Raw genomic sequence first — 24,830 nt, 5'->3', positions numbered from 1 at the left:
TGAGGAACTTAAACGTTTTAGTCGCATGAAAAGAGACTTAAGCCACAAGTCTACTTACAAGAGAAAACCATCAAGAATCACAATGATTAATAAGTTTTAACACTTGGTATTTTCAAAGGCTTTTCAGAAAGGATGGAAGCGGTGGTTTTCCCGCGTACCGCTCCACTCAGTTCTTCGTCAGGCCGCCGCGCCGCCTCGCCAGCTTAGATCTGCTGGGAGAGTTTTACGTCTATCCTACCTCCGACGTTTTTCTCACCTTGGTGGCCAGCTCCTTCTCACGATCCACCAGCTCTCGATGTCAGTGGAATCGTAGCCACTGCTCTTGCTCGGCCTGATGGCGCTTTCAAAGGTGGTGCTTGAGATCTGCAAGGAGATGGAGGTGGACGTGGACAGAGTGCCGGAGCTCATGCTGGGGGACAGAGACTTGCTCAGGGACTTGGTGGTGGGAGCCGTTCCCACGGGAGCCGCCTCTCCCAGCTTCTCTCTCAGCGCCAGAAGGTGACGGGTCTTTTCATCCACCTGGACGAAAGATGGGGACGAATGTGAGGTGGGGAGAAGAGGGGAGGTTAGTCATGTAAAGTCTGTACTCTAAGAAAAAACTTTTTAGAATAGCACTTTGATCTTTGAGTTGAAAAGTCTTTTTTTCCTCTACGATATTAAACAGAGATTCATTTCTTTATAAATCTTTTAAGGCCCCACCTCCTGCAGCTGCTCCATCTTCTCTAGCTCCCACTGGTGCTCTAGGATGAGGCTATCTAAGGAAAGAAGGAAACTTTGTAACAGGGCAGATATCTTTGATTGTGAAACAGAGATGGCCACAGTGCAGCAGCCCAGATTTACCAGTCAGGAGTTTTGGAGTATCCAGTCCCAAAGAGGTTCTTGAGAGAACGGGGTGGGGACAACTTGGCGTCTCGGGAGTAAAAGACCGTGCAGATGTCTTTGGTGATAATGGCAGGCTGGATGCAATGGTCCAGCTGCAGAGAGGAGATAAAGGGTGTGTGTTAGACGCGATGACATCAAGAGACTTAAAAACACGTACAAAGGTACAACACGGCGGAGCAGCGGCTGACCTCCAGATACGCAGATAAGGTCATGTAGATCTTCTCTCCGTAGGGAGTGACGCGGTTGAGCAGGAGGGAGTTGTGCAGGGAGCTGTCCCACACTGCCTCAAAGCGATAGAAAGTGCTGAAAAACACAGAAAGAGCAAAAGTTAGCTTGACAGCATTATTTTTTATGAAGTCCTACTTGGTGCTAACATTACAGGGTCTCTGTTTACAGCAGTGTGTCATGTTGTTAAAAAAAGTGAGTGACGTGAGCACAGTTCTGACATATCAGGAAGTGAACACAGTGACTGAAGCGATGTTCACATTCATCCTTTAATCATGACAAAACGTGAGGAATCGCACTGAGGTGAGACCTTGACAACAGACAAATCAGGAGCCACAGAGTGTCAAGTGTCAGCCGACACCAATCGGGACAATGATAAGAAAGAAATTCATTTACAGACACGTGAAAAAGCAGTTTAAGCTTCTGGATCTAGATTATTACACCACATCATCATTATACCTGTGATTCAGCAGCTGATGGAACCAACTTTAGCAGCAAAAACTTGAGGTAATCATTTTTTATTAGTGTTTCACAGCAGTGTGGACGGATTTCTGGCCCGTTTGTCTTTACAATGTTTCTTTGGTTCATTAAAGTTTGCAGATATTTATTCATTCACAGCTTTCTTAACGTTCAATCATGTTGAAGTCTCAACTTTGAGCCACTGCAGCACCACTCTGTTGTTGCTTTGCTGCTGCGCTCTGGAGTCACTGACCCAACGATGATCTCTTTGACTCTAGAGTACTTCATGGCTCACTCAGGGACCTGGACACTTTGCAGGTTCTTTGGCAGCAAAAAAAGCCCAAATAATCATCACCCGAGCAAAACCGTTGGTATGAGGTGTTTGTGCTGATATGCCGTGTTTGGTTTTCACCAATGTTGAAGCTGTGCATTAGGGCTTAGCTTTTCAACTTTGCAAACCTAACCCATGCTGCCATGTTGTATTTAGAGGGAAAATGGTTTCTCCTGGAAGTCTTTCCAAACAGGCCATATTTGTTGAGTCTTTTTCTAATTGCACTGCCATGAACTCCAACATTTAGCATGCTAACTGTGGCCTGTAGAGCCTCAGATGTGTGGGGTGAATTTTCTGGGACGTCCACTCCTGGTAAGATTGGAAACAGTCTTTGAATTTTTTAACTTGCGAATAATCTTTCTTGCTGTAAAATGATCGACTTCAAAGCCTTCCCACATTCATGGGTATCAACAGCTGCTTCTCTCCTCCTCAGTATGTTACCACTTACCTGAATACACCACACCAGCAAACTGACAGTAGTGGTTACACTTACTGATGATCTAGTGCACTTGATTAGCACTTGGCTAATACTGACCCTCTTAAATAATTATGGAAATAGTCTTGGATGTACTTAGTTTTTGAAACATCTGAATTTCGGCTCAGTGTTTGTTAAATAAATAATGACCTGGTATAATGTGTTCTGTGCTGTTCATCTGAGGTTGCATTTACCTCATATTAAGACCTACTAAGGACCTGATTGTTTTTAATTATGTCCTGATACATAAAACCTGAGAGCTCACATAACTGCATATGCTCAGAATAGACAGCACACATGGATACAAATTACTGCCTTGCAGCAGCAATCTTCAGACCATCACTATGAGCTCCATACAAGGTTACACTGTTCCTGTTATTAACAGCAGGGGGCACTATCAGCCACAGACTGGGAGCCAGATATGCTCTGCTGGTGCCTCATTGTTACAGAGGAAAGACTCTATAGTGAGAAACAGCTGAGGGGGAAACACTGATCTGGAAACGTCTGAGTGTTACAGAGGATATACATAGCACTGTGGTTCAGTGTCACACAATCACAAACAAATACAGCAAAGTACTAAAAAGGGTGTTGCCTCCAAAGATTGCTTTTACTGGTTTGGAGCTTAGGAGCAGAGATGGGCAGTAACGCGTTACTGCGTTACCCTGGCCAAAAAGGCTAAAATGACCAAAGAATAAGTGGGAAACAGCTAAATATGAGAGGTTTTTTAGAATAAAATTGGTGTTTTTTCCATTGTTTAAGCACTGCTTCCAGCCAAGAGTAATACCATATATGCCCTATAGCTGCAGAAAAGGATAACATTGTTATCTTTTTTACAAAAAAACAGCTAAACATGAGAGTGTTTGTGTTCTTGATTCTTTAAGCACCGGTTCGAGCAACGTTTAAGCACCGGCACCGTTTCAAAAGTACCGGTTTGGTACTGGTATCAGATAAAACCTAAACGATACCCATCCCTACTCGGGCTGTGGGTGGACAACAAACTGGACTGGTCATGCAACACAGAGCACCTGTATAAAAAAGGCCAAAGCAGACTGTACTTCCTCAGGAGACTGAGGTCTTTCAACATCTGCAGGAAACTCCTGAGGTTGCCAGAGTACAATTCTATGCTGTGGTGTGCTGGGGAAGCAGCACTGTGGTTGGCATGAAGCTGGACACTCTGGTGACAGTGGCAGAGAAGAGGACATTAAAGAAAATGCTGGACATTATGAACAATGCTGGGCATCCTCTGCATATGTTCATAAACAACCAGAGGAGTCTGCTCAGCGACAGGTTGGTCTAGGACCAACAGACTTAAAAACTCCTTTGTCCCACACGCCATCAAACTGGTTAATTCCTCGCTGGAGGGGAGAGGGGGGGGGAAACAGGAGGACAAAGGAGGGGGGAACAGCTAAGCTGTAGTGTTTTCTCACTGTGCAACAAACTTTAGCTGTCTTCATCTCATTAATGAGTACATTTCACTATTATTCCTATTATATATTCTGTATTTATAAATGTGTATATGTGCTATATTTTTATGCTTATGCTCGTACTCTCTCATTCCCCTTTACTTGGTATTCTAACTCTGTAATATGCAACTTCTGTCAGTGTTCTGATACTGGAAACTGAATTTCCCAGAGGAACCACCCGAGGGATTAATAAAGTTCTATCTAATCTGCATCTACAACAGAAAAAGAAAACCTGCTGCTTGCAACAGCATTGTGTTAGAAGCATTTTTACTGGAGTGAATGCATTTAACTGTACTTGCATCATCTGTTAAAAGTACTTATATATTGCAATAAGACTGCAAAAAGCAAAGGGGACTGAATTCTATAGTATGTGGTATGTGTATAAGGTGACACACGTATGCAGTTTCCTGCCATTAGTGTAATGTAAACTTGGAATCATCACATATCTACAGGTATTTGTACTGAATGGAATGAGCTGTGGTGATTAAAAGCATTAGCAAAAGCATACTTACTAGTGGCCTTTTCTTCTTAGGTCTGGATCTTGATGCCTCTGGGACTGAAGATCACAGCCAAGTCACCAGTTTCATAAACAATAAACAAACAAAAAGCAAATAAACAAAACACTTTCAGAGATCGCACAACTTTGGTTTTCATCTTCATATGATAATGTTCCTTGAATCAAATCTACCATACACACTCTACTACAGTGTATCAGACTATTCTAAATACTTCCACAAACAATGACATACCCATCTTTGTCTTTTTGTGGCTTTCACCAAAAACTCTCCCCCTGGTGGATCCTGTGTTGACGTACGTGATTTTGGGAGAAAAACAAAAACAAAATCATTTTAAATGGTTACATTAAATGTAATAATATCAACATTCAATAGATTTAACTGTACATGTATCAGCTGGTGTAAAATACATGTTCCTTGATCCTTGGTCAGGGAACATAAATTACTGTTGTTTCAGCCATCGGGTACTCCTCTAAAATTCAGCCTGGACTCCAAATATAAAGCATACAATACATACAAACATACAAATCACCTTTGCTGGTCTTGTTGCCTGCGTGCTCCACTTGCCCCTCTGAAGTGCTCAGTGGGTCATCCTGTCCCTTGTTGAGCTCAATCTTCTCCATCACATTCCTCTCTTCCTCCACCTGCGTGGTCCTCACCTCCCGTGCCTCCATAATCGTTGCCTCCTCCTGGTTGTTGATCATTCAAGTTAGTTTACACAATGGGTCAAACTTTTAACTTTATCCTGCTTTACGCCTCCTGGTTTGTAGCAGACTAAGTATATATGACGTATGAAAGGGAACAGAGTGGAGTTAGAGTGTGAGGGTGAAGGAGAAGATGTTGTGACTCAGTGATGATGATGATGATGATGATGACCAAACGTCAGTCTGCTGGAAGTGCAAAATGCTACAGACCCCTGACTCCACCAAAACATCGAGCTTAAGACTACATACCTTTTCTTCAAGGCCCGTGTACAATGTGCTCTTTAACCTCTATAAACTTCAAATCCAAGTGTAGACACAGATGCCACACTGACAGACTGAAAAGAATTACAAAAGCTTTTGGTAAAAGGTCTCATGATGACTATCTAAATTGCATGTGACTTCACTGTGTTGGAACAGATGTACTATAAATGCCAGTTCATCTCACAACAGCTACTGAATGTGTTCATTTAAGTAACTTTTTTTTAAATGTTTCGATGTATTTGTATAAAGATGGGTATGTAACAACGGCCATAAGACACACTACAGCACTTTCAGCTTAAACTGATTTGTAATGGCCATTTAAACACCATTCAGCAATAGATCAACAACATTTAATTATTCAGGGACTGTTTCAGTTATTTCGATTTTCCTTCATCAACAGCGTACTGGTTACCACATTTAAGCAAAGGGTCACGGGTGTGATCCCAGTCAGGAACACAACTGCCCACAGGAAGAGCATCCAGTGTAAAAAGGTCCCGAATTAAACACCTTTGTCACAAGGGAGCAACAAAAAGTAGCTACACATCCAATACAATATTTAAAACATTACTTAAACCTTTAAACAAACTAAAGTAAAATGTGATCATTTCTGCCCAGATTACTAACGTTTAAATATCCACAAACGTTCTGATGCAACGTTATCCATACCCATCACTATTTTATTAAGCTACACCATCACTTGATTTTATGCCATTTACAGTGTGTAAGTACTTTAATACTTTAATTAACATAGATTCTCATTTACAGATCACATGTATTAGTTACACATTACATGTGTCAGTTACTGTGGAAAGACACTATTCACACAGGCTTTGAGTTCTCATCACTTTATACCTATACCTTCTTACATGACACTGGGATTGGACACGCTACTTCTTCATAAAGACACCCAGTCCCACTTTAAATATTGTGCTGAATGTTTGGAATGAAGATGAAGGAGTAAAGTAAAGAGGTGGTGATGGCAAAGGAGGGCAGTGGGGGAAAATGAGAAGAGAAGACAAAGCTTAAGATGGCGGGCATGATCACAGCCGGATTGGCGTCCTCGCGGTGGTGCCGTAATGTTAAAACTCCAAATAATTCCGGTTATAGACCTTGTTTGGGCAAATAAATAAACTAATGATTGACATTTATAAGAGACAAAATGGCAAAGATGAAGAAAGTCGAAGAAGATCTGGAGGAGATTAAGCATTCACTTAACTCGTTGACGTCGGAAATTGAAAAAGTAAATAAGCAACAAGGAATATTAATGCCGATGATGGACCAAATCAAAGAACTAAAAAACCTGATTAAGGAGAAAGATAAGACAATCCAGTTTTTGGAAAGGAAGGTGGACGATCTAGAACAGCAGGCTCGACTCGAGGAAGTGATTATTACGGGTCTGGAAACTAAACACAGGACTTATGCGAGAGTCACCGAGTCTGGGACCGGTGCAAAAAGAGGAGAAGAGTCTGTGACAGTGGAATTGGATATAGAAAGAAGAAGTAATATAATTGTAACGTGCATATATAGGAAACCGGGGTCACAGATTGAGTTATTTACAGAAGCAGTAGAAGATTTATTGAGTAAGGCTAAGGGAAATAAGACTGTATGTTTGTGTGGTGATTACAATATTGATCTTTGTAAAGAGGCAAATGATAAGGCTTCGTCAGATTTTTTTGAATTATTATTTGGTAAAGGATTTTATCCTTTAATTATAAAGCCGAGTAGAATAACGGATAAATCAGAAACACTAATTGATCATATTTTAATTAATAGTTTGGAGAGTAATATTATGAGTGGCCTCATCATGAATGATATAAGCGATCATATACCAGTCTTTTTTACTTTTGATTTAAATATGAAAAGAAAGGAAGAAGTTGGTTTCGTGAGTCATAGAAGGTTAAGAAATAACGAGGCAATTAATAAGTTTAGACAAGATCTCATGGAAGTGGACTGGAAGGAGGTTTATGTTAATGAGGTCAACGTTGCATACGGAGCATTTTTAAATACATATTTGGCCTTGTATGATAAACATTGTCCATTGATATCATTTAAGTATAAGAAAAAGAATATGAATATGAAACCTTGGATAACTAAGGGTCTTGCAAATGCGTGTAAAAAGAAAAAAAATTTATATAGGGATTATATAACACAGAGAACTAAGAATGCGGAAATGAAATACAAAGTTTATAAAAATAAGTTGGTATTAATATTGAGGAAAGCCAAGAAAGACTACTATAATAAACTTTTTCAGGAAAACAAGAATAATATTAAGGGCATTTGGAATATTTTTAACGAGGTATTGGGTAACAAGAACACACCCTTAGATCGGCCTAATTATTTTATTAAGAATAATCAAGTTGTCGAAGACAAGACTGAAGTAGTAAACGAATTCAATTCCTTTTTTGTAAATGTTGGACCTACTTTAGCAAATTTAATTAGGAAAAATGACGATCCAGAATATGAGGAAGCCTGGACAGGAGATAATAGAATGGTTAATTCCATATTCTTGGCCGATATTACCATAAAAGAAATAGTAGCAATTGTAGAAAATTTTAAAAATAAAAAATCTACTGACTGTGATGGTATAGACATGGTTATAATTAAAAAGACTTTAGATTGTATAAGTATTCCTCTTTGCTATATTTTTAATCTTTCGCTACAATCAGGAGTATTTCCTGATCGAATGAAAGTGGCAAAAGTGATACCCTTATATAAATCAGGAGATAAGCATAGTTTTAACAATTATAGGCCAGTGTCTCTTTTGTCACAGTTTTCAAAAGTGCTTGAAAAACTCTTTGCGCAAAGACTTGATAGTTTTATTGAAAAATATCAACTAATAAATGAAAATCAATTTGGATTTCGTAAAAATAGATCAACGGCATTAGCATTGTTGACTTTCATTGACGATATTTCATCTGCAACCCATAATAATAAATATACAGTGGGGGTATTTGTTGATTTAAAAAAAGCTTTTGATACGTTACAACATTCTATTTTGATTTCTAAATTGTATAACTATGGTGTGAGAGGAGTGGCATTGAATTGGTTAAGGAGTTATTTAGAAAATAGGTTGCAATATGTACATTATCTCGGCAATACTTCTGAAAGATTGAAGATTGTATGTGGCGTTCCTCAAGGTTCTATTTTGGGACCTAAACTTTTTAATTTATATATTAATGATATCTGTGACGTATCAAAAAGGTTAAATTCTATTTTATTTGCAGATGACACAAATTTTTATCGCTCTGGAGAGAATTTGAAAGATTTGGTTGAAATTATGACTTCTGAGATGTTAAGATTAAAAAAATGGTTTGATGTAAATAAATTATCTTTGAATCTGACAAAAACGAAATTCATGATATTTGGCAATCGTGTAAAGGAGGATGAAGTCATTATGTCCATTGATGAAGAATTGATTGAAAGAGTTACTGAATTTCGTTTTTTGGGTGTAATAGTAGATGAAAATTTGACGTGGAAATCTCATATTGAGTATATTAGAAAGAAGATGGTGTAAGTGTAAGAGATTTATTAGATTATAAAACAATGCGCATTTTATATTTTTCATTGTTTTTCTCATATTTTAGTTACTGTGTTGAAGTTTGGGGGAATACATATGAGAATACTATAAAACCTCTAAACTTATTACAGAAGAAAGTTATACGAATGATTCATAATGTTAAATATAGAGAACATACAAATAAATTATTTATAAAATCAAAATTATTAAAATTAGGAGATTTTAGTGAAATTACGGACACTATTAATTATGTTTAAGGCTAAAAATAATATTTTGCCCTTTAAGTTACAAAGAGTATTTTTAATGTGTTCAGGGGGAGAAGAGAGTAGAAGGAAATTTTATTTTAAGCATCAGTTAGCTAGGACAACACAAAGATTGATGAGTACAACGGTTAGGGGTATACGACTGTGGAACTCTCTTCATTATAATTTAAAGAATTGTATAAGTTTACATTGTTTTAAAAAGTGTTATATGCTTAAAACGATAACTCAGTATGAAGAATGCGAATGAAATTGGAGTTCATTGAAAAAGGATCCTTTATAATTTTTTGTTTTATTTATTTAATTTAATTTTTCTCCTTGTTACTATGTGGAGTGGTATATTCTGATTGTAAATTTGTTGTTTGGTTTGGGTTATGACCGGAGAGAAATGTTAATATTAGTTTGTTCCCTGATTTTTGGTGCCCACTGGTGATATAAGTTCGATTGTAGATAGGGGGCAGGGTTTAATAAGAATATTTTCTTCTTCCTGCTCCTTTTCACACATGGTTGTAGTGCTTTATTGATAGAAAGTGTGGTTGTTTTTTGTTTGATCTGTTGTACCAAGTGTGAAATAAATAAATAAATGAAATGAAATGAAAGATAACATTTTACTAACCATGTACTGATCAGCTCTTTGCGGTGGCAAAATCATCAGCTGTGTGTGTTACTGTTCATGCAAACAAGCAAGCTAATGTCAGCCAGCTAGCTTCAACCGCAGCTGTGCTGCACCGATCTCACGGAACTGCGAAACCACAAGCTTTCGCACCAAAGTCATGCAGCTACCGCATTTACAATCCAGCGTGGCCGTTGTTGTGCACATCCTCCTTGAAAGACGTGTGGCGTAGGACTTGGAAGACGTATGTCTTTCAAGTATGTAGTTCCACAGCCAAATGTGGTTGTTGTGGCCGAGCGGTCAAGGCGATGGACTAGAAATCCATTGGGGTCTCCCCGCACAGGTTTGAATCCTGTCGACAACGGTCAGGTGTTTTGCGGCAGTCCAGACGTTGATTTGAGAAGAAGCCACGGCATGGAGATCACCTGAGAAGGTGCCAGGAGAAAGAGCCAGGCCTTTGCTTGTGAAAATAGAGCACGCAGAAGCAATGGACCCAGCTATGTCCTGACGAAATTAGGTACATATTCAGTAAACATGGCATCCTTCAATTGGTCTCTTAGCCACCCCAGACATGCCCCCGTGTAGTCGTCCAGGATCCTGTCTGAGTACCGCCAATGACTGATGCATCTGACAAATGCTCATTGCTTTGCAAGAGGATCGGGATTGGAGGGACAGCGGATTTCACCGGGAATGGGACAACAGCAGAAATAGCTTCAAACATCAAACATTACTGCATGAAAAGCACAAGGAGTGGACACATTTCATTGTTTGGAACACTGCTTTTCACTACAGCTCTTTGCATGTAAAAACTTTGCTCTTCTCCACAGCTGGCTGACGGATACGCAAAAGCGCAAGCAAGAGTGGCCACAGACCCACTATGCCGGCCTTTGTACACTCTCTCCATCTAATGATAGAGAGGAAGGATACATTCACTACTTCTAGCTTCCACTATTCAAATTCAGTATTTTCACAGCGTCCTAAAAGCTTCCTGAAAAGCCTTTACACTATTTTCCAAAACGCTGCTGTGCTGCCCCTTTAACCCTCCTCACTTCGCTCACAGTGAGATCCTTCCTGGGCTTGGTGTCATGGTACTCCAAGTTCTTGCCAAACTTTGCAACTGTTGTAGCCCCTATGTGTGCCTGTGCTAACGACAAGAACACTTTCACATGGACTTCAGGTGCACAAGCGAGCTTTGAAGAAGTAAAAAAACTCCTGGTGAATAGTCCTGCACTGGCACTGTTTGACCCTGCCTTGCGTGTTGTGATCTCTACTGATGCAAGTGACTATGGGCTTGGTGCTGTATTTGCTCAAGTGCAACCTGATGGCACAGAAAAACCTGTGGTGTTTGCTTCCCGCACACTGTCTGCAACAGAACAAAAGTACTCAACTGTTGAAAAAGAAGCTTATGCTTGTGTGTGGGCTGCAGAGAAATGGAGAACGTATTTGTGGGGCCGACGTTTCACTCTGCGGACAGACCACCAAGCTCTGACAACGCTGCTGAGCACCAAAGGGTTTAATAGGGCTGGCATGCGCATCGCCCGCTGGTCTGCCCGCCTCCTGTGTTTTGACTATGATGTTATTTACCGCCCAGGTTCTCAGAACTATACAGCTGACTGTCTCTCTCGCCTGCCCCTGCCTGTTTCTTCCCATTCCACATCAGATTCAGATCATGAAATGGTAGCCCAAGTTTCTGCTGCCATGTCCTCACTTCCATGTGCGGACTTTGACTCTGCCTGTTCAACTCGCCCTGAACTGGTTGCTTTGCGTTCACAAATACAAAGTGGCGGGCCTGCCTCAATCAAAGCATTTGATGTCACGCTTGCACCTTACTACAAAATCCGTAATGAACTCTCAACCCTAAGTGATTATGTTCTCAGAGGCTCAAGGCTCATTGCACCACTTTCAGTGAGACCTAAACTGATTGCACTGGCACATGAAAGTCACCATTGTGTGCACAAAACAAAGATTAAGAGATCTCTACTGGTGGCCAAAAATGGACTCACAAGTTCAGTCTGCCATAACCTCATGCCTCCTTTGCCAGTCCAATGACAAAACTACACATACTAATCCTGCTCCTCTCCAACCCGTCCCACTGCCTGATGGACCGTGGAAAAAACTTGGTCTTGACATTGTTGGGCCTTTTGATACTGCAATACCTGCTTGTAGATACGTCATAACATTGACTGACTACTACTCCAAATGGCCTGAGCTTGCCTTTTCACCTTATGCTACTACTGATGATGTCATTCAGTTCCTCTCATCTGTCTTTAGTCGTCATGGCAACCCAGAGAACATCGTAACTGACAATGGTGCACAGTTCACCTCTGTAATGTTCACCTCATTCCTCCAGAATAGAGGCATCTCCCACAGCAGAACATCTGTCTACTACCCAGCTGCAAACGGAGCAATCGAACGGTTTCATCGTGCCCTCCGCACCTGTATCCAGACATCAATCCAGCAGTCGAAACCATGGAAGGCGACTGTGCTGGATTGGCTTCAAGTTTACTGTGCAACACCGCATGCAACTACTTCCCTCTCTCCCTATGAACTCCTGTATGGCAGGAAGATGCGTACTATACTGGATGTACTCCCTTTGCCTCCTGCTGTGTCTCCACTGGATACGTTGCACGTCACTCAGTTCAGAAATATCAGTTGAAAATGCAACGTTACACTGATGGTAGGCGTCACGCACGGAAACCTTCTTTTCTACCAGGAGAGAGTGTGAGGATAAGGAAACCCCACCATGTTCCCAAAGGACATCGCAGATTTACCCCTCCTGTAACAGTAACAAAAGCCAAAGGCTTGAATGCCTTCTTGCTGAGTGATGGAAAGATTTGGAATGCCACTCATCTAGCACGCTGTCGCCCAGTGACTGAAAAGAACGCTGACACTGCTAGGCTGCACCACACTCAGACTGGCTCACCTACTGCCAGAAGACTGCCACGCGTCAAGTACAAGCCTCGCTGGCACAAAGACTATATTGTAGCATAATAGGTTGCTTGAAAAAGAACATTAGAGAAATGTTATTACTTGTTCTATCTTGAGTTTAAAAAGAACTGATTTTCTGCCACCAATGCACTAAGAAAAAATTGTCATGGAAAAACTGGAATAATAATTTCTTTTCATTTTACGTAGGAGTGCAATATAGTTTCAGGCTTATTAAGCTTTGCTAGTTGTAGTATTCTGATGGTATAACTATTGAGACATTTAAGTTCACAAGTGTATGTGTGACTGGTGGTGTTGTTGATCGGGAGGAAGCAAACAGTTTGTGACATCGCGTCACCCCCGCCAACGAACACCCCAGTCGAGCTTTCAGCCATGTGTGTCCATCACAAGCCCACCACCATGATCTCAGGTCTTGAGGCAACAATCATGAAAACTAATCATTCAATGCAGTCTCTCCTGTAGAGGCTAAGCCCAGGCTTGAAGCCACTAGGGTTGACGTTCGTTGACCAAGTATGTTTGGATAGCTTTTTCCCCTTGAAAACTGCCGTTTAATATTAGACATTCTTGTCTAATATTAAAAATAGACTGATCTGAAACGTGTAAGTGTGACAAATATGGAATAAGATACGAAATCAGAAAGGAGGCAAATATTTTTTCACAGCGCTGTAGTCTGTAAATGATCTTTTGGCTATAGTAGGTCTTTGACTTGTTCCTTTTTTAATTGTTTGTTTAAAATAGTTTTCTCTAGGTTAAGGCGTACGGTCCAGGCCTTCAGAGCAGTGGTCTGACTGTTGGAAAACCCACTGAATTCACAGTTGATGCTTCTGTATTTATATATGTGTATACAGTTGTGGTCAAAAGTTTACATACACTTGTAAAGAATATAATATAATGGCTCTACCGAGTGTCCCGTTATTTCTAAAACTCTGATTTTTCTCTGATAGAGTGATTGGAACAGATACTTCTTTGTCACAAAAAACATTCATGAAGTTTGGTTCTTTAATGACTTTATTATGGGTTAACAGAAAAAAGTGATCACATCTGCTGGGTCAAAAATATACATACAGCAACATGAATTAGCAATTTTGGTGACTTACAAAGTTGTCAGTGAACTGAGCTTCATAGCATGGCCTCTTAACTTCTTGTGAGTGATTATGAGTGACTACAGCTGCTGACTTCTCTTAGGCCAGTTAAATAGGGCTCATTGGATACAAACGCCCACAAACGCTGCAATGGGAAAGTCAAAGGAGCTTAGCATGGATCTGAAAAAGCGAATTATTAACTTGAACAAGTCAGGAAAGTCACTTGGGGCCATTTCAAAGCAGCTGCATGTCCCAAGAGCAACAGTGCAAACAATTGTTTGTAAGTATAAAGTGCATGGCACTGTTTCGTCACTGCCAAGATCAGGAAGAAAACGCAAGCTATCACCTGCTGCTGAGAGAAAATTGGTCAGGAGGGTGAAGAGTCAACCAAGAATCACCAAAAAGCAGATCTGCCAAGAATTAGAAGCTGCTGGAACACAGGTGTTATTGTCCACAGTCATACGTGTTTTGCATCTCCATGGACTGAGAGGCTGCCGTGCAAGAAGGAAGCCCTAGTTCCAAAAGCGGCACCTTAAGGTTCGACTGAAGTTTGCTGCTGATCACATGGACAAAGATAAGACCTTCTGGAGGAAAGTTCTGTGGTCAGACGAAACAAAAATCGAGCTTTTTGGCCACAATGCCCAGCGATATGTTTGGAGGAGAAAAGGTGAGGCCTTTAACCCCAAGAACACCATGCCTACAATCAAGCATGGTGGTGGGAGTATTATGCTGTGGGGCTGTTTTGCTGCCAATGGAACTGGTGCTTTACAGAGAGTAAATGGGACAATGAAGAAGGAGGATTACCTTCACATTCTTCAACATAACCTAAAATCATCAGCACGAAGGTTGGGTCTTGGGCACAGTTGGGTGTTCCAACAGGACAATGATCCCAAACACACATCAAAAGTGGTAAAGGAATGGCTAAGTCAGGCTAGAATAAGGGTTTTAGAATGGCCTTCCCAAAGTCCTGACTTAAACCCCATTGAAAACATGTGGACAATGCTGAAGAAACAAGTCCATGTCAGAAAGCCATCAAATTTAACTGAACTGCACTAATTCTGTCAAGAGGAGTGGTCAAAGATTCAACCAGAAGCTTGTGGATGGCTACCAAAAGCGCCTAATTGAAGTGAAAATGGCTAAGGGACATGTAACCAAATATTAGCACTGCTGTATGTATATTTTTGACCCAGCAGATGTGATCACTTTTTTCTGTTAACCCATAATAAAGTCATAAAAGAACCAAACTTCATGAATGTTTTTTGTGACAAAGAAGTATCTGTTCCAATCACTCTATCAGAGAAAAATTAGAGTTTTAGAAATAACGGGACACTCGGTAGAGCCATTATATTATATTCTTTACAAGTGTATGTAAACTTTTGACCACAACTGTATATGGTATTCTGCTCACATTATGTAACTTCTGTCAGTGCTGTGCTATTTGGAAACCGAATTTCACAGAGGAACCCACCTGAGGGATTAATAAAGTTCTATCTTATCTTAAGCAAGGAGGAAAAGCTCCTCTGAAAATTATAAATTATAGCCCAGGAATATCTGGCTTTGTATATGATCACAAATAGGTTAAATATATTGCATGTATTGCATTTTTCGGACTATGAGTTGCACTTAAAATCCTTTAATTTTCTCAAACATCGACAGTGCGCCTTATGTATGAATTCTGGTTTTGCTTACTGACCTTGAACCGATTTTATGTAATACACGGCGCTCAAAAATCTGTCAAAAAATGTTTTAGTACGACTTTGCTAAGTCACGAAGTCGCACCGCTCGATGGATTGTCGGAGCATCACGGCTACGTAGTCAGGAGCCTCGCGGAGTGATACGTACTGCGCTTCAACATAATATTACTGTATTGTGTGTGGATAAGGACCCCAAAATAGCACCTGTTAAGAGACATGCTGACGAAGCGGATTGCAAACTCAAGGCTGTCAGTCACGTAGTAGAACATGAGAATAGAGCAGCTGTGAGAGATTTCAACATGAATGAATCAATGGTACGGAAGTGGAGGAAGCAAGAAGAAAGAGTTGAGTAAAGTTTGACTTATCTGACTGTTTTGTTTTGCTTAATGCGTTTTATAATCCAGTGCGGCTCATGTATGAAACCAGACCTGTTCATTGACAGTGCTCCTTATAAACTGGTGCGCCTTATGGTCCGAAAAATATGGTGTGTTAAATCTGATTGAACTATAATCCCTCGTCTTCTGCACAGGATGGTGAAGTCAATTCTGTGGCTGTCCAGGTTAAGGATAATAGCAACAGCACATACACCTGCACCTGCACCCCACGTAAGCCTGTGAAGCACACTGATGGTCTCCTGGGGAGACTGATAGTCCATTCAGGGTGAGTATGCACTCACACACACTCTCACTTTCACTCTGGCATGCAGGGTTTGTCTTTCTTCTCACTGAAAAGTCTCTTGAGTTTTGGTGTTTTATGCCCACAGATGAATATCGGAGCAGGCTGTCATCCAAACAGGACTTTTCAGCCTGCAGAGTTCATCATTGATGCAGGTATATGCTCAGTGAAAGCATAGATACTGTGATATTTTTTTTTTCATTTTTTAATCATTCAAATAAAATATTTGTCAGTCTCATCTTTTTTATATTATATATTAGACTACGGTGGGTTGAGCTTTTCCACTGAAGGACCCACTTAAGTGGACACAAACACTGAGGACCAGGAGGATGGCACCTGCAAGGTCACCTGCTGACCCACTGAACCAGGAAATTACATCATCAACATTAAGTTTGCTGACCAATATGCACTGTTAAAAAAAACATCCTAAAACAACGGTAATATTCCGGCAGCTGGGGCGCCAAAATACGACCGTGAAATAACAGAAAATAACTCCCGCATAAAAATACGGTTATTTCCAGTAATGAAAATACAATTAGTTGCGCTAATTTGACATGGGATCTCGCCTTTTTCAAGTGGCGCTAAACATTAAATCAGGAACATGTTAATGTGATTAAACAATGAAATCATCTATAAATAGGGGAAAAAAACATCTTAAAAAAACGGTAATATTCCGGCAGCTGGGGCGCCAAAATGCGACCGTAAAATAACAGAAAATAACTGTCCCATAAAAATACGGTCATTTTCAGTAATGAAAATAGAGTTTGTTGTGCTAATTTGACATGGGATTCTGCCTTTTCCAAGTGCTTTTAGACATTAAATTAGGAACATTTTTACGTGATCAAACAATGAAATTACCTATAAACAACAATCATAATACGTGAATGTACAGAAATATACAGTTTAAATAACAATTGATTGCATGCCCTGAGACAGACTGACAGAGGCGAGGCTGCCATATCGCACCATGGGCCCCTTTGGCCAGCACTAGTAGAGCCGGGGCGCGAACCGGAAATCTTCCGATCACAAGGCAAACTGCCAACTCTTGAGCCACGAACGACCTAACTAGCAGTGATAATAATACTTATGTGATGTAACACAAGCTTATAGGGATCATGTTATATACTTTTCCATAGCATTACATTTGAATTCAACAGTTCAATCTTTCAAATAACGGACAGATATTTGTGAAATCATGATACATTTGTGAATGTATTTTAACAATCTAAATATGCATATGTACAGACAGATACATTTAATAATCATGAAAATTATGTTGTATTACATTACAGTGATTTAACGTTAATTTACATTCAAAATGTGAAGTCAAAGTCTATTTACGTAACTTTAATGATATTCTAGAAGAACAGAACATTACTGTAAAATGCACAGTAAAATACCTTCATATTAGGGTTTTTTCCTATGGTCGCAGCCATACCCGCGACCTTGTTGTTAGTTCACATTCATTGGCTGATGCTTAGCAGCATGTTATTTATATTAATTGCAACTCCTACATCTACATTTCTTTTTCAAAATATATAATTAGCACAGAGTGTCCGTGCAATGTCTTACATTGTGGTATGCAGAGAAATCTTAACAAAGAAGCTCACAAAGAGATTGAACTTGTTATTTAACCCCAAACTGGTAGGGAGAGCTCTTTATTAAAACACTTGCCAGTGCTACAATGTGCCTCAATGTTCAAAAACAGCACAACAGAAGTCACTCATGGTACAGCACTCCCTCTACAAAACAACAACTGTCAGTGACTCAGCACCACGGCGTAAACACAACATTCAAGATAACAGTTAAAAGTAACGTAACCATAAACAATAAAACAAGAACATCTAAACAGCAGCACATGTCCCAAGGCATGATGGGAGAGAACTAGCTGTTCCCCCAACACACCACAATATGTTTTTTTTTAGTTTTTATTCCTATTAATTATATTATCACTTGTTACCTCTGAAATATTGAATCAGACCTAGGTGACATGAAATTTTCAGCAAAATTATAATTCAAATACTCCTTTAATGATTGATTATTCTCATTAATTTTCGAGCATTTTATATATTTTTCCATGGTATTACATTTGACTTTAACAGACCATTCTCTCACATAACAGACAAATATTTGTGAAATTATGATACATTTCTAGATGTATTTTTACAATCTAAATATGCATATGTACAAAAAAATATATTTAAAAAACAAGTAAATTGTGTTTTATTACATCTACAGTGATGTTATGTTATTTTACATTTGACGTGTCAGATCACAGTCTACTTATGTAAATGTAATGATATTCTAGAAAAACAGTACACATCTGTAAAATACACAGTAAAATAATTTGACATTACTATTTTTTGGAACAGTGTAGAATTTAAATGCTGTTTGGGGAAAAAATCATTTAAAAGTGTGAAGGAAGTTTGTCTTCAGGGATGATGGTTTGTTTTAACTCCTCTAACCTTTACTGCTACTGCTCCCCCTGGAGCCTCCACCCCTGTTTTTACTGCTGCTCCTCCCCCTGCTTCCCCATGTACTTCCTCCTCTGCTCCTTCTCTTGTTACTATGTTTGCTTCTCTTCCTGCTGCTCCTGCCTCCACCTTTGGGTTTTCCAGGTTTTTTTACTGTTTCTGCTGCTGCTGCTCTCACTCTCTGCTGCTCTCACTCCGACTCCTGTACATGTTCCGCTTGCTGCTGCTGCCTCCACCCATGTTTTTCCTGTTGGGCCTGCTCCCACTGTTGCTCCTGTTTCCCCATCTTCTTTCTCCTCTGCTGCTCTCACTCTGTCTCCTTTCCCATCTATGGTTTCCTGCCTGTTGAGGCCTAACGTTGTTATTAATACAAAACTCCAAGTAGCTATCTGGAAAGCAGCTGTGACACCCTGACAGTTCAGTACAACGAAATATGTTTCTGAGGCCCATTGAAGACGCGAGTTCGTTAAGTGAATTTATCAACTCCTCTCTGGATATGGTTCTAACATTCTGAGTTTCAGAATTTGATTTGTCATAAACTTTTGTAAACACAAAGGCTCTGTCTTTGTAACTGTTAATCAGTTCATGGATGTTATTGTTACCCATTATGTCTGTACACGTGCTACATGGGGAGAGATAAGAGTAGAGCAGCAGGAAGTTTCCAGCGCTGTTTTGGCTCAATTGTTCTAGTTTTTGAAGAACTCGAAATTCTGCGTGGTTATAGCCACGTTTTAAAGCCCTGGCTATAACCATGTTGTTGCTTACATAAACTTGACTGTTTTCAGAGTTTTGTTCCCCAATGACTGTCTCCACTTTTTTGTTATAGCTGTTTTCTCTGAGGATTTCACGAAGTGTGTTGGTGTCTTGGTGCAGCGGGATGATTGCAGCTAGACAAAACTGTCCAGCTATCCTGTACCTGACAACAAAGAGAGAAGAACGCAGAAGTTTTAACACAGAAATTCTGTATTTGCCAAATGAGAAACAAACATCTCAGATCATTTCAGACACGCTACCGGTACTCTGATACCTCTGTGTCTGTCACATATATGTGTCCACAACTTTAGTGATTAGGTCTGCTGTCGAGGTCCCCTCATAACAGACAGCCAGCAGATACTAGTTGTGTTGGTCTAGGTTAGTTAGGGTTAGCTATCCAAAAGTTTGATTAAACTTAAACTGAACCAAATTCAATATAAAGCATCTGTACCAGCCTGAGTTTTTGCCACTTAGCGCTGCTGATAAAAACAGAAACTACTGACAGATGTATAACAGCCCGGTCTTAGGGCAAAACAAACAGTCAATGTGTTTGCGTTAATGGGCATGAATTGTGATCTTTGTCTGTGTCAGTAAGCATAAATTTACAGTCATGGTACTAAGAACATACAACACCTGTGAACAGTGTTGGGGAGTAACGGAATACATGTACCGCCGTTACGTATTTAAAATACAAAATATGAGTAACTGTATTCTGTTACAGTTACTGTTTAAAAAGGTGGTATTCAGAATACAGTTACTTTGTTGAAATAAATGGATTACACTGCGGTACTTTCCTGTTTCATTTTGTCGCGGGTCAGGACTGTTTGGGTTTTGTTTGACAGCTACGTTCTGTTGTTCCAGGCGGCAGCGTTACTGTTGCCATGGTTACAGGGCGACGCTCTCTCTCTCTCTCTGCAACTGTGTGTTTCCTGGGTGAGAGAGCGCCTTTTCGTTGTTGTTGTTGTGCTAAGCTAACAGGCAGAATGCTACAAGCATAGCTCTAAAGAATGCAGCATCATGGGCAGTGTAGTCCGTGTTGCAGGGAGAATGGACTGCCATACACGTTATGTGTCATGGTCTCCGCTCCTCGTCAGCTGACAGCCGTCAGGTGCTTTTGTTTTTGTTTACCTTTCTCTCTCACCTCTGCTCTCTCTTTCTCTCTCGCCCTCTTCCATTCTCTTTCTCCTGCCGGGGCGGAGCTCAGCATGGGCTCCTGCCCCTGGCCTACACACCTGGAGGTGATCAGCACACCTGTCGGTGATCATGAGAGATTGGAACCCTTCTTAAGAGGGCGAGTCTGCTCTACTCGTCGCTGGATCGTTGAGCCTTCAGCGTCAGTCGTCCTGTATTTTATAAAGTCAGTTTGTGAGCATGTCTGAACCAGGAGACTAATGTTTTTTTTTCTGCCTGTGCATAGATTGCCTCTGGACTTGTTCTTCCCCGTGCCCGGCGACTGAACGGGAGCAAGAGAGATAGAGGAAAGGAGAGGAGATGTGTTAGGACTGAATGGAAACCTTCCCTTCCTGGACTCCTGCCTCTTTCATTCCTGGACCCTGGAACCCCGACCCCTTTTTCCTTTGGCACCATTATGTGTATATATGAATTTCACTGTAGGAAACACTGTAAATAAATGCACCTTTTGAAGATACTAGTGGTCTGTGCGTGAGTCCGATCTACGAAACCTGACATTATGGGTCTGTGAGCGTGAGGAGGGAGAAAAAGGGGAGTGGAAAGGTACGAGTTGTCATCGAGGAAAAATGGGAGCTGGAAGCATGTAAATATAATAATAACCACTGCAGCCAAGAAGAGTGCCTGACGAGCCCAGTTGTAAGTAAGCTATTAAGACTCGACTGTACACCGTGTTCGTGTTTTCCTCTGAAAACAATAAGTTCCGTTGGAGCAGCCTTTCAACGCCTCTCTCTGTTTCTCGCAAGAAAAGTTGACCCACGCAACAAAGTAAAGCTATTTTTCGGCTACGAGCCGACAGGGACCCCGCCGTATTAGTCAGAGGTCCCTTTACTACAGTTCGGTGCCGCGGACCTTCAGTAATAGTAATAAATCACACAGCAATAGTACATTCACGTTGTTGTAAAAAGCATGATAATATATTAAGTAATCCAAAGTATTCAGAATACGTTACTGTCATTGAGTAACGTAACAGAATACGTTACAGAATACATTTTGGGGCATATATTCTGTAATCTGTAATGGAATACATTTTAAAAGTAACCTTCCCAACACTGCCTGTGAAAGGTTTTACATATCGGGATGTAAATGAAGTCATCTGGTCCTCAGCAGGTCTTATTCAAATATAGCCTCAGATAATCAATACATGACATTTTACACAGTCACTACCATTGAACAGTAGCTAAGCCAACATGCAGAGACAGTCTGAAAAACTAAATGACAGAAACAACCAGGGGCTGGACTCAGTTTTTCACACACTCTGGTTCTGCATTTTGGCATTTTGTTAAATAATGACTAACATGACACACCAAAATGTATTATGTTGTTGTCCATCTCAGGTTGTATTTACTTAATTTAAAGACCATATTTGTTTTTGTTCGGACATGTGAGACTTTGTGTTTTAACCCAGTTACTTTTTTCTAAAAGTGACCTAATGGTTTTTTTTAATTTATGAAGTATGTTTTGACTCAAACACAGCACTCAGCATGTATGACAGCATATGTGTTCTCAAACATGAAAAAACTGTGAATTAGATCAGAGGTGGTGACTATTTCAAAAACTACTGTGAGACTACAAAGGGCCAGATGTGATATAGACCAATTTTCATCTGTAGTTCTTGCAGGTTTATGGATTATTTATTAAACAGATAGGAGCTAAAGCACACAAGCACAGAAAGTAGAATTGTGGCAATAGTCTGGCATTCAAAAAATAGAGAATTCAAGCTCCAGAATATATCAGCAAGAACACATTAAGATTATAAATGACCAGGACTGAATCAGCAGAGTTTTGAAAAACAAGTTTCTGCCACAGACGGTATTAAGTCTGGGTAAACCTGCTGGTGAATTAAGCTGTGTCTTTTCTCTTGTGGGAGCCATACTTTTATGCAGACTCACTGACAAAGACCAAACTGCTCTGGGTGGAAATCCATCAGTTTCCAGGTTTGTGTGCCTCCATATAAATCTTTCAAAACAATCATGGTGCAGACGTGGAAAATTTTACATTTTACTGTGAGACCGGGCTGAACGAATGCAATAACCAGCACATTAAACCAAAACATGGAAGCTAAGGAGACAGTGGTTTTCCTGCCATGGTTAATGACATAATAAATTTCACTCACTCTGTCCTGATGGCTTTGACAACTTCAGTCAGCCAGTTCACATCCACAGCCAGACTGGTTCCAGCTGCCAGCAGGACATAAAGCATGAAGCAGGGCATCAACTTCATCTGCACCGTTGAAAACAACATGTTTATGATCCACTTTAAATCAGTGAACGCCAATAAACAACTAACCAGAGATGAATTTAAGGCAGCTAAATCCAAATTCAAGTAGTAAATCTCAAACTTTCTCACCTTCACTGCTTTGTTTGTCCTAAAACTGCAACAGAAGAAAGAAACCAATGAAATGTAGGAAAGTGAACTCAGACCAAACTGTGACCCAAGTGCTTCACATACCTGCACAGTTGGAAGGTCTGTGATCTTCACTCAGCTGTAAGGAGTGGTTTGATCTGCAGTAGTTGAGGTTTTTATATGAGCAAAGGGGCATGGCAACCTGAAAATGAGGAAGACAGAAACAAAAAACAGCACAAAGATCTTATCAGGTGTCATCACACATGTTCTCTAAAACGCTCCATGTGTGGACACAGTCAGCAAATATGACGAACTCTGTGAGTGCGCCAGCTTTTTACAAGCTTCCACAGATCATAGATCAGCTCAAATGGTGCCAGCCATTATTTGGAGAAAGCTCATTTCTACTGCTTGTATCAGTGATCTCATTCGTTTGGTCACTACACAGAGCTCGTGACTTAGAGTGATCAGTAAATCAACAGCTTTACCTACAAGGTCTGTGTCACTGCAGACCCTGATCCATCAATCAACCTGAACAAGACCCTGAGATACTTACATAAATTCCTCCTTTCAGGGCAACACCTCATCTGTGACCTGGAATAGTTACAGTAGTTACCAAATGATCAAAGGAGCAGTAATATTAATAGTATTAGTATTAGTAGTAATGGTATTAGTACTAGTAGCAGTAGTATGTTAAATTCCTGTTTTGGGGACTTGCTAAGATGCTGAAGTACAGTAATAATAGCTTCATTAACATCTGGAGCTTGAACAGATGAGTGACACAATATACATGAGTACTGTACAATATAAAGCGCCTTGAGGCGACTTTTGTTGCGATTTGGTGCTATATAAATAAAATTGAATTGAATTGAACAGCAGTACTTCAGGTACACATGGGTGTCCTGCTGCATCCGGTCACATCATGCAGAGTTATAGCCAACATAGTTCTCTGGACTTTCTGACACACAGTGGGATGATTAACACAGTTCTTTTTCTAAATATATTCTCCTTTTACTTTAATATTAATTTAATTAATTAATACTTTGTGATACACAAAACTTTAAATAGTTTGTCCCAAAAGGGCACAAACATCAGTACATAAGGATGGTTTCTTCACCCAAAAATATGTTATTACCCATTATTAACCCATTATTAGCACACAAAAACACACAGAGGGCTTCTTTGGCATTATCTGAATGACAAACCTTTAGAAGAAACAGACTGTGGTCAGTTGAGCTTCCTCATTGTTCGGCTGAGATAAGGGGTAGACTTCTGCTGCACGATGACAAAGTTAAACACTTGTTGTGTAACACTTTTGTGTATCTCACAACTAAAAGCTTTTTATTTAGCTCACACTTAAGCTAACATGCAGAGTCCCCACAGAAAGGCCCTGTGAGGGTTTGAAGCCTCCCTGCTGTGAGGTGACTGCACAAACCAGAGGAGAAGACCTGACAGCAGTAATCCTGCACCACCCAAAGCTGAGGTTGGAGGACTAGTTAAAGTGATTGTTCTGAGGATGGCACGTGTTTTGGCTGCAACCGGCTGACCGTGGTGGAAGTCGTCCCTCTGTGGCTCTGTGAGCGTGAAACAGTCATCCTGCAGAGGCTCTTCATGCAAATAGGATGCAGTTAGCGCAGTTAATCAACATGGCCAGAGCTGCACTGATAAACCATGTTATACAAACAAACGCTATACAGATGCAGACCATTTACCATTTAAATAAACCCCATTTACAGTAAAGTGATTACATCCTCTTACCATGCCTGCCAGAAGTTTCCACTGTAGAAAACGCAGTGTTTTCATGTTCCTGTTGTTTATCAGCACGGTGGCAGGTTAAAGAGACCCTGCTCTTCAGGTTTTGACCAGAATTATCAGATATTATAGGAGTCTGAGGTCGTTTATGTGAAAACCACAAGATTTCTCTCAGTGAGGACAAATATTTTCCCATTTTGATATATAACTTGTCCATG

At 40.3% G+C, this 24,830-nt stretch overlaps 1 protein-coding gene and 2 long non-coding RNA genes across 3 annotated transcripts; 1 reads left to right on the top strand and 2 right to left on the bottom strand.

The window, feature by feature from the left end:
* Positions 1-252: 252 nt before the first annotated feature.
* On the bottom strand, positions 253-771 carry LOC309714778 (kinesin-like protein KIF1B; the record flags this gene model as incomplete). The annotated part of the gene is made up of 2 exons (XM_082547475.1): positions 700-771; positions 253-519 (listed from the first exon to the last, which is right to left on the bottom strand). Exons 1-2 carry the CDS (start codon positions 715-717, stop codon positions 253-255), a joined length of 285 nt encoding a protein of 94 aa, XP_082403601.1. The 5' UTR covers positions 718-771.
* A 15,418-nt stretch (positions 772-16,189) lies between these two features.
* Positions 16,190-20,973, top strand: LOC309713664. Its single transcript, XR_014278638.1, has 3 exons — positions 16,190-16,257; positions 16,363-20,662; positions 20,747-20,973. It is a non-coding gene; the product is annotated as an uncharacterized lncRNA (long non-coding RNA).
* LOC309713663 lies at positions 19,412-24,331 on the bottom strand. Its single transcript, XR_014278637.1, has 6 exons — positions 24,066-24,331; positions 23,417-23,454; positions 22,969-23,065; positions 22,867-22,891; positions 22,634-22,740; positions 19,412-19,492 (listed from the first exon to the last, which is right to left on the bottom strand). It is a non-coding gene; the product is annotated as an uncharacterized lncRNA (long non-coding RNA).
* Between the last annotated feature and the right edge of the window lie 499 nt (positions 24,332-24,830).

This window comes from Aulonocara stuartgranti (assembly GCF_965226115.1).
Source record: "Aulonocara stuartgranti genome assembly, chromosome: 9".
Classification (NCBI taxonomy): Eukaryota; Metazoa; Chordata; class Actinopteri; order Cichliformes; family Cichlidae; genus Aulonocara; species Aulonocara stuartgranti.
This window is presented reverse-complemented; position numbering and strand designations above follow the sequence as displayed.